The following is an 11,485-nucleotide window of genomic DNA, read 5'->3' as shown; positions in this document are numbered from 1 at the left end:
CAACAATTAGCCAAGACAAAGGTACACCTGGTTCTTAGTGACAAACTCTCACCCAAACAGTACATCGATAGCGACAAGCCCTTACTCTTACAATACACCTGTTAGCAACAAGCTCGATCCTAACAGCACACATGAATGGAATTATCCATTATTTCAGATTTAAAATCGTTCTGTCAAGTGAAACCAGTTAATTTGAAAAGGACCTTTGACAGATGAATTAAGAGTACGCCGTGGAATTTGAAATAGAAGTTGACAGTATCATAGCATACCGCATGCATGTCGTATATGTCCACTTTCATTAGCAGGAGTTAAACCATATTTCATTTCTATTTTTTTAAAGATTTTCTTTGTATAAATAATAGGCAATTTTTTTTGACGAACTGGACCATATAGGTTGAGAATTGAAGAAATATGTTTTACGCCCATGGATGTTGCCATTAAGAATTCTGCTCGTCCATATTTTTCCCGCCAAAAATAACACTTTATCGTCCCATGCGTCACTGCGGAGAAATGGCCTTAAAATCGTTTGTTTCGTATTTTAGCGGTTACTTTTTCATGTTGCTCTGTTTATGTTTGTCTTGGTCAGGTGATGTTGTATTCTTGATAGGCTGTCTATTTTCTTACAGATTTCTTATTAGCAAATTGATTTTTAACAACCTACATCAAACTGGAACTGGATTAATCTGCTTTATACGTCGACGTGTAAAGGCAGGGACCGCGATAGTCAACTAGAATGTTTCGGGATCGAATCCCGACGTGGGCCTACAGATGGCTAAAAGGCCGCTGTCAGGGCAAAATTCGCCTCCCTAGGATTGAACACATGGCTATAGAAAAAAGTTTGTTATTATAGTCTTACTTTACTTGCAACCAGAGAATTTAATGGTGGTATAACAGACAATTAAACTAACCAACACCCCATTTCTTACTTAAAAATAGGTTCCTTTTAAGTTAAATCTTGAATAGGCTAGGCTATAATAACAATAAAAAAAATTGATAACATTTATCGAGCCACGCCGATACAAATACCAATGACGTCATGCGTATGTGAACAAATAGTTTTGGATTTAATCATCAGTGAATTTATTTATTTTGTTAAACTTAGACATTTATTAACATGACAAGACCATAATCAACCCTCGATGCCATCTGTGCTTTATCCTTTATCATCAGACGGTGGGATGGGATGGACATCCAAAGCGCGAGATAATGATATAGACATATGTGATATCAATGAAATTGAATCACAATGTGATCGTATGTATTCATAATAAAAATTAACGTTTTTATTTATGTAAAATCGCAGTTTCTGAGTTTTGTCAAAGTGACATTTGGTTACTCCAAATATAAGTCAAAATGAAGAAACAGACTATGTATTTCTCAAAATTATCAAAGCCGGGGGGAGAGACCCCCCCCCCCCCCAAAAAAAAAAGAAGCATTGTCTAAGGAACATAGCAAAACACCTCCTGCAAAAATTCCTGGATCCCCCCCTGATTAGTCATTTAAAGTAGACAGGCAACAAAACACAAATCATAAACAAATTCTTCAATTAGCTACATCAACCGAATTTCCTTATAAAATGTACAGAGTTTATAACTTCCACACAGGTCCATCTTGCCAGTGGCGGATCCAGGGGGGAGTCCTAGCCCCACCCCTCCTCCTTCTAATGACAGTATATAATACAAACAATTCACTTATTCTGTTTCTAAGTGTAAATTTGGTTACTACTGCTTGGCGATATATTACAAGTTATTCTTGTAATATAGTCAAGCAGTAGTAAGAAGTTTTATTTTAATCCCATCAAGTGCCTGTGGAGATGATGTAGCTGATGAAATGAAGGTTATATTCGGGTCCAGATATGCGCCACAAATCGAAATTGACACATAAATCCTTCAAAATGTTCTCGGAGGACCAAAGCCCCCCCCCCCCCCCCTCCACACACACGCGCGCGCTCATACCAATTATTCTGCATCCTCCCCTACATTTCAGTTTACGGGTTTCAATTAAATTTCTTCTGCGTTTTGTTTCAAAATTTTGTAGATCGTGTCCTTGTTTCTATATGGGCATACCTATTAATTTGCAAATGTCATATCCCGCACACGCGTATCCGCATATCCGCAATATCTATAGTTCTTTGAATAATGTTTAGGCCTCCAAGATTGAAAGATGGACAAGATGAAGGTATTATAATCCGAGACAGAAATTGTCTTCACAAGATATATAGCAGCCTGAGCTTAGTTTTTAGTTGTAAAATGTAGTGTTTTTTTATTTACTATTATTTGACAGTGAATTTTACAAGTCGTTTACTATAATTCTAGTGAAGTACAGAATAATTTTATATTACATCCGCATAAAGTCTAATTACCACAATTCTCCATTTAGTTAAAATATATTGCCTACTGTTTCAATATTGTTTGTCACTTGATTATTAACAACTGGCAACTGACGTCTAAATCTGTATATTTGTACATTTTTTACACGCTGTGTCATGGATAGGGGGTCATGAACCACTATTTACTTAACAATTGAGCTTGGAATTCGGCCGCACTGACTCACAAAAGGCGGAAGGAAAGGGGAGTTACCATGTATATTTTCTCTAGCTTTTTTTCTTTTAACATTTTTTTGTTCGTTTCAATTAGATGTCCGTAAATATTTTACGTGTTTATAATTGAATGTAAACATCATTTATTAGATCATAATGAAATGCGTTACAGGGGTTATTAAATTTTTACTGTGTATTAAATGCAGTGGTTACCTCCCTTAGACAGTTCTCCGACAGAGGGAGTTGCATATCGCACTTGTTCCGAAGGCACTAAAATGTCAATAGAACTTAGCCACCAAGTTTAAGAACCGTTAGTTTCGTCTAAAATGTCATCGCTGCATTTACCACGAGTGGTTAGTCAGAGAGGGAAAAGTTCCCTTGAGGTCGAGCGTGAAAATTTTGAACGAAGACAGGTGAGTAGCATAGAATAACAAAAGTGTTTCGAAATGCATTTCAGTGATTGACATTTCAATGTAAATCGGCTGTGTTGGAATCTCACCGAGTGCAGATGTGCTGTCAGGGATGTGATTGGGCATGATGCCTTTGTTGACAATCGACTAACGGATTATTGGTTGAACATGGTGTTTACAAATTACATCTCCCCAATGTGAACAAAAATAGAACAGTCTTCACTGACGACTGGAGAATAAATTTATTGAAAACATCTGTTTCAGATAAGATGCAATAAAAATCTCAACAAAACCTCATTAAAACGTTGATTTAAAGGGACACGATAAAGAGTAAGACGATAATCAGCAGATAGCCTGGGGTTGATTCCATTGGGCTGTTATCTATTGTATTCATTGTAATGAGATTCTAAATTGAAAATTGTTTAATTGCCATGGTGTCTCAATGTGAAAAACTTAAAGTTAGACAGATGTTGCTTGTAAAGAACACAATGAATGAATGATATGGCAGAATAAAAGGGAGTAGAAACTTCTGATACTGTCACACAAGAATTTGACATTTTAGCGCCTGCTATACAGCATGCATGTATATGGTATGCAAAGTTAACTTGTAATTAGGAGATGGTTGCATATCTACTCGGTACAGTATGAACATAATGTCATAGTGACAACCTTTTCATATTATCAGAAACTTATTCAACAGTGAATATTCATATACCCCTCGCTTCCCCTATTACAGAAATTTCCTCATTACCACACCTTTGAGATCGTAAGCTTGAGTAAGATTATCTGCGGAAACATTTGAGGTGAGCAGTTATAAAAGAATCTCAAATTCTTCCTGTTGATGAAAAGATCACAGTTGACATATTTTTTAAACAAGTTACATTTAGCACAAAATCCTCTGTTGAATATTTTTCTTTACCAAATATAATCCTTGTTAAATCTTGCAACTTCTTTTAACATGCATTATGCAAGAGCTAAGTCTGCCTATTGCAGTCTTTCTTTGGGCCTGAAATGTTATCTAAATTATTAATAGGACATTAATTAACTTATCCAGACCACAATCAACTCTCGATGCCATCGTTAACCTGTGATATTTACCTCATTTGAATACATTTTCTGATAGATAGTTTAACGTAAAAATGGATAATCAAGACTTTGTTTGTTATCATACCAATGTCAGTAATGAAATGAGGATCGAAACTAGTCTAAAATTCAATGACTAATGTCTCGGTTCATAGTGAAGCAATTTGACTGAAATTTTCAGCACATTTTGTTCTCATTATCTATTTTTTTAACTATTATAGTGAGAACTGTCAGCTCTTTATTTAATCTTACCTAATGCCCCTTTAATTTATAATATGTAACATTAAAGTAGCTAAGTCTCTAACTCAATATCATCCAAAATCTTCGACATTGAAAACACAATTTATTTGTCAATTGTAATCAACATTGGTATTGTAATCTCACCGGGAAAAGATGGCCTTCTGATAACCAATATTTAAGACAAAATAAACATTTTACAATTGGTACACGAATCGTGTACCATAATGCGTTTCAGCGCTTTTTGTAATAAGGAACTCGATAAACGAGGCTAGGTATATTCCACAAGTCATGTCAAACAGTGACACTATATTCTTATCTGTAGAGCATGCCCAATAAATACTATCGGTGTAGACTGGAATAACCAGAAGCTTGAGATTGAAATTCGATTGAGAATACTGGCGTATGTCGCCGAACCTAACTGATTAGAAATTACAGTAAAAACAGAAACAATTGAATGTAAATCAATCTATATACATTCATATTAAATTATTGTATGCGTTGCGACCCATTTGTGTCAATTTCTAGGTCCCAAATATTAGCGACTTAGCTCCTTTAAATGGAGAATGATTGCAATCAGATTGTTTTAATCTGATTGACTACTACAAAAAAAAATGCAGCTTCTTAATATATTAATGCACAGACAGGAAAATTATACAAGTTTGGATTACCAAATCCTATGAGTCAATAAAAAATTTCCGGTTACACATTTGTCACACATATTTTTTATGATACTCTATTATGTAAAGAGAGGGAGACAGAATAAAATGTTGTTAGCAGTTAAAGAGAAATCCGGGGGACCCAGAGAAAACCTAGCAGTCGACACTACTCCTTGTCACAAACCAGGCCACTTGATAGACCTTGTGATCTAAAGCCCATGCATTGGACCACTTAACCATCACCCCTCTGTAAGACTAGTATAACGCATGCTCTTTAGATCATAAGGTCTACATGATAAGTGGTACATGTACATGTAGCATCGCCTGCATGGTTTTTTGCCAGTGCCTTCCACTTCTAATACCACAAAGCGTCTTGCAAACCACTGTATAGACAAAAAGAGACTACATTTAGTCTCAAAATGATTTAGTTTATGTTCTCTCACATTTTTTATACGCCCACATGGAAATGTCGTTGTATATTGCCGTCGCCCCTGTCAGTCCGTCCATTGTCCACAATTTCTTGGGAACACACTAAAGACTACATTTATCATCTGATTGTTTTGAAATTGATACATGTTGTTTGCATTAGTGAGATGAAGAAGCTTATTTAATTTCAATAACTTCCGTTAATTTCTTCTGGAGTTATGGCCCTTGTTTCACCTTATTGCACCGAGTTACTGCCCCAGTTTTAGTTTTTAGACCCTTGTGAACCCTCAAACAACGAAAATTATAATGTCATCTGTATGAAATTGTATATTAAATGCCCCTAATTACATACAAAAAAATAAATATACGACAACCCTTGTCGACCGCTCGGACGATTTAGCTGCTGTGGGCTTATGTTTTGTGGGCTGGCAACCTATCTTTGTATCTTGCTGTCTATGTGTTTGTTTTGTGGGTTACTAGTTGGTTGTATAGTATGGTGCAGTGGTTTGGTACTAACATATTCTAATAATAGTCATTGTCAAGATTGACAAAAAGAAAGTCTCAACAAAATCTGAAATTAATAGCAGATGCATGGAAGGTTACTGAAGCATTTAACTCTTCCATTCAACTGAATGGTCTATTTTGGTAAGGATATAGACCGAGACTTCTATTTAAATTAATAACTTACAATGAAACGCACATGTTTTATAAAACATACATGTACATATACCAGGGTATTGGTGCCATGCATTTTATATACAATATGAGTACCGGTATCAAGGACTGGTAGGCTAATTTAAATCTTGAGTGTCGTGCTGCAATCAATAGCATATAAGGTGGTGGAGCCATTGAACTCCCAACTACCGGTAAAATGTCTGAGATGAGCTTTGAATCCCACCATGGTTCAAGCAGAATCTTTCCCTGTCAAAGTCAGCACTTGTGGAATTGACAATGAAAGAAAGCATGTCATGTCATTCCGTTTGCAAATGTGCACATAAAAGTTTCCTTGACAATGAGAATTTGAAAAAGACTTGTTGGAGAATTATAGTAAATAAAATTAACGATGTCAGTTTCATAATGTAGTAACACATTGATTTGATGGTGAACTCACTTCTATTCCATCGCCTCCTGCCAATATGTGAAACACAGGACATACATATGATAATTAAAGTAGTGATGTATTATTAATTCATAAAACAATTATTATGTCCAATCTTTGCATTGAATAAAAAAAAAATTGTAGCCACCTACAGCTACCTTTTTCCTACAAACTATCAGATTTTTTAAAATAACATTTGAAAACATAGATTTTTAAATTCATTTGGTAATTAAAATGACATTTGTTTATAGTGAGCAAAGTTAAAGAGAGGTAGTAATTCAAGAGGACTGCATATAACTAAATTAATGGGAATGCTCAAAGGCTGATACAATCATACATCAACAAATTATTTCTAAATTGATAGTTAGATTTAAACTTTTTAAAGGCTGATATGACAACAAATTATTTAGCTTTACATAATCTACCTACTAAATTAATTATATGATTGTTTGAAATCACATCATGTAAATCATGTACGTAACATTTATATAGATTTTATCATCCATATCAGTAACCATTTATTAATTAATTAGATTGAGTAACAGCAATATGACTATTCATATTACATTATTGATCATTTATTATTGCGTGATTATAGGTGATCTGTTTATTGCTGATCTTAAATAGATATTGACATACATGTTCATGTACACATGTAGGCCTACTGGTGATCCATATATGACTAATCACTTACACAATTTGTTTCCTTATTTTTAACTAGGCCATATATACATGTAGAATGAAGTAAGGGTAAAGGCATGGACTTGCCCCCTGATTGGGTTAATGTTGTTATTATGCCATAGCTCTGAATTCCAGAATTAGCCACATTTGTAATGTTTGATATTCAGATGAATGTGTAGATGTATAAGTAAAAATAATTCATTGTCTATACCATTTGAAAGAGGGGACATGCAGTTATTACTTGTACCAAGTGTTGATCTATAACTTTTTTTTTTTTAATTAGCTCAAAATGACTGCTTTATAAAAGAATAGCTGTCATTGGCTGAACTACTGTATATGTCCATTAGTAAGAGATATATCGCAGTTTTCAAGTTGTAGTAACTAGGCACTTGTGACAAATGCTTTGATCTAAGTCTATTAAATATGATCTATGAAATTACCGGTAATTACATTTATTTCCTTGTTGAAAGTGCTAATGCCTCTTTAAATATGGACAGAAAAGTAATTTAGTTTTGAACTTTGACTTTATTATTATATATATATATTTATTTGGCTTTTGTTGTATTTAATGATAGAAATATACTGGACTTAATCTTTTGTGGTCTGTCCTTAAGACCTAAATGAGCTAACCTTATATATGACCTAACCTTTACATTGACAGCCCACCATATCTTGTTGACTAATATGTACTTGGCAAACCTTTAACCACTTCATTATTTAACACTTTATTAGATTTATTATCTACAGTAGTACATAATACCATAAATATCAACTTTTAAAGGTCCCCCTAGCTTAGATAAATCGTTTATTACTCTTGGTTATTTATTTATTTTAAAGTATTTTGTTTATGGGACCACATGAACTCCTCAAATGAGGAGTGATATCAGCTGCTCTTAAAAGGTTATGGATGCCCTGTCTTGTGCACAATGCCCAGCACTACATAAACCACTGGAATTCAGATAAATCATTATTGTAATATTATAAAGATACATAATGGAAGATTAGATAAAAGTTGACTGTTCTCGCTATAATAGTTAAGAAAATAGATAACATAAATAGAAGATGTTGAAAATTGCAGTCAAATTGCTCCACTATAAACCTAGATATTAGCTTTTGAATTTAAAGCCTAGTCTCGATCATCATTACTAAAGTTTTGATTATCCATTTTTGGATTTAATCATGAGCGTTGAGCAGCAGATTGGATTCCAATCCAGTGAAAATCCGACACATGAAATGACATCGAGCTTTGATTATGGTTTGGATAAGTTCACTAATGTCTAATTAATAGTTTATATAGCATTTCAGGCTTTAAAAAAACCTGCAATTGGCAGATTTAGTTCTTGCATAATGTATGTTAACTTTGATATTTATTTGTATGAAAACATTTCATTATTTTTGGACCATATGAACTCTTCTAATGAAAAGGGATATCAGGTGAACTTAAAAAGTGTATGCATATCTGATCTTATGCACGATGTCCAGCACTACATAGACCACTTTAGTTGTGTAAGGGACCCCATGAACTCCTTGTGATCAAAACTATTTCACATAAACAGTGATTGAAAGTTGAGTAGATTCTTAACTTAAAGCAGCATTATGGAAGATTAGATGGATAAAGAACTGACAGTTCTCACTGTAATAGTTAATAAATAGATAATGTAAAGGGAATATGCTGAAAATTTCAATCAAATTACTTCAGTCTGAGCTGAGAAGACCCCATTTCAATAACACTGTTATTGTTACCGTTGTTACAATAATAAATAAAGTCTCTATTATCCATTTTTATACACCCACATTTATACGTCTGTCCACAATTTGTTTGTAGACATTCTACTATTCACAATTTTTATCCGATTTTGACGAAACTTGAAATATAGGCTTATATCCAAAAGATCTCGGTTCTTTTCAATATTGGCATGTATCAGACTTTAACTTCATGGATTATGGCCCTTTATTGTACAAAACATCACTATCACATTTCTAGCTTGTGGACACTCTAGAGATCACAATTTTTATTTGATTTTGATGAAAAGTAAACCATAACTTCGAATATATCCCTGTTACACTGTGAAAATTGGACCTAAACTGCTGGACAAAATGACCACTCCCTGTATGCAAATAGTGTTAAAGTATGTAATATCAAGGTTGTGGATCTTCTGGAGGTCACAATTTTGATCTGATTTTGATTAACCATGTGTTTATATCCCAACGATCTTGATTCCTTTCGATATTCGTGCATGTTATGGCCCCAGATCGTACAAAAAATCACGATTTTAGCTTGTGGCTCTTGATGTCACAATTTTTATCCGATTTTAAAAATTGTTTATATATTTCACCGTTACACCCTGATGATTGTTGACTTTGAATTTCGTAAAAATCAGACCGAAACTGCCCGACAAAATGGCCACTGCTTGAACGCAATTAGCGTAAAGTATGTAATACCAATGTTGTGAACCCTCTGGAGGTCACAATTTTTATCAGATTTTTAAAAATATATGTTGATATCCCAAATAGTTCCTTTCGATATTCTCGCACATCGGACCATAATTTCATGGATTATCTGGATTATGACCCCTGCATGTATGAAAAATCGTGTTTTTCGCTTGTTGTTCCTCAAGAGGTCACAATTTATATCCGATTAAAAAAAAAAATGTTTAAATTTATCACCGTTAGAAAATAATGACAGATGACTTCGAGTTTCTCTGTACGCAAATAGGTTGTGGACCCTGTAAAGGTCACTTTTTCTTTAACCGATTTCAATGAAACTTATGTTTATATCCCAAAGATCTAGGTTCCTTTTGATACTTGTTGGTATCAGATCGTAACTTCCTGAATTATGGCCCCTGATTTTACGTAAACACCCTTTTTTTTTAGCTTGTTCTCTGTCCATCTCCTGCCAAATGTGAGCGTATCCTGTCTCGCAACCGCTGATCGGATTTAAATCTTTTGTAAATCGGACCCACCAGATGGTATTGAGTGTTGATTATGATCTTGTCATGTTAATAAATGTCTAATTAATAGTTTATATAACATTTAAGGCCAAAAGAAAGACCTGCAAGTCTGAGAATGCTTTGTGAAACTGGGGCCAGATGTTTTGGAAACAGTATGCCTTACGCTCGACTTTATACATATCGCTAAATAGACCACTGAATTTCAGAAATTATTGCGTTTTAAGATAACCTTGAGGCCATGAGTAAAGTCACACGCCCACCTGTCACCCAATGGTTTTAATTTGGTATATATTATGATTATTTTATAATTGTATCTCCGATTACTTTTACTCAGTCATCTTTGGTTAAATAGTTTTTTAGATAAAATCAAAATAAATCAAGGGTTTTGTTCACAAAAAGCTATAAATATTATCGAATATATAATAAACGTAGGCACTAGTAATAATTTGGGTATTAAACTGTCATATTTACAAAATTTATATCAGAGGCATGGAATTTTTGTTCAAATAATGATTTTCAATGAGCAGCAAATTTGCTGATGCATGGATACGATTGTCGTGATTGCTTTTAGTGCATTGATGCATAAAACTTTATCTGATATCAGCACTACAATTTACTCACTACTATAAGTTATATACTTGGTTATCCAGACACACATACTGTATACTGTAGCGAGGAATTGAGGACTAAGATTAATTTGAATATGAAAGTTTGTACCACAGAACATCAGATAGTTGCACAGGTTTAAGTTACTAGAATAAATGTTTTTTAAAGATTTTCTCACAGAATTAACCAGTTTTATACCTTAAAGTATATCTGAGACTGTCTCAAACACACAACATAAACTCAAACTCAACCAAGTTTAAATAATGAATTAAACTTCATACACATTTTAAAGACTGTCCATCTCATGGTAAAACATGTATTACTGGCGGAAAACCCCTAAAAAAAAAAATGACAATAGAGGTGTAAGTTTATATTGCATGGTTAAAATATTTTGGTGTAGTCAGTGTTTGGGAATTCAAGTGGCTGTGTATCAGTTGAGTCAGTCTAATGAATGTTGAAATGTACATGCCTATAAATAATTTTAAAGGTGCACAATTCCAAACTGAAAGCAGTTATAGACTTTAGGTCAAACACATTATTGGGAAATGCAAAAGAGCATATTGGTCCTAAAATTAGTTAAATTGATCAATCCTTAAAGCATGTTATGGCTATAGTATCTGAAGTTCCTATTGCTAATGCCACCATCTTGCTTTTCTCTAAAAATTGTTACCAGACTCCTGAACGATATATTTCATTTCTATCCACAAACATTGAACTTAAAAAAGCATCTAACCTACATGTTTGTTTCATGGTTTAGATTATTAATAGGATACTTTATGTCCTTATTTTCTTTA

The 11,485-nt window shown here is 33.8% G+C and overlaps 1 protein-coding gene across 3 annotated transcripts in view; it reads left to right on the top strand.

The window, feature by feature from the left end:
- The first annotated feature begins 2,781 nt into the window (after nucleotides 1-2,781).
- Nucleotides 2,782-11,485, top strand: part of LOC126825622 (huntingtin-interacting protein 1) — a 51,428-nt gene continuing 42,724 nt past the window's right edge. For all 3 annotated transcript variants that reach the window (XM_050555322.1, XM_050555320.1, XM_050555319.1), the window contains exon 1: nucleotides 2,782-2,952. In XM_050555322.1, the coding sequence (XP_050411279.1) occupies nucleotides 2,866-2,952 (87 nt within the window). In that variant the 5' untranslated portion in view covers nucleotides 2,782-2,865. The remainder of the gene's footprint in view (nucleotides 2,953-11,485) is intronic.

Source organism: Patella vulgata, chromosome 6 (genome assembly GCF_932274485.2).
Source record: "Patella vulgata chromosome 6, xgPatVulg1.2, whole genome shotgun sequence".
Lineage (NCBI taxonomy): Eukaryota > Metazoa > Mollusca > Gastropoda > Patellidae > Patella > Patella vulgata.
The sequence above is the reverse complement of the archived record's forward strand: the minus strand, read 5'-3'. Positions and strand labels throughout refer to the sequence as shown.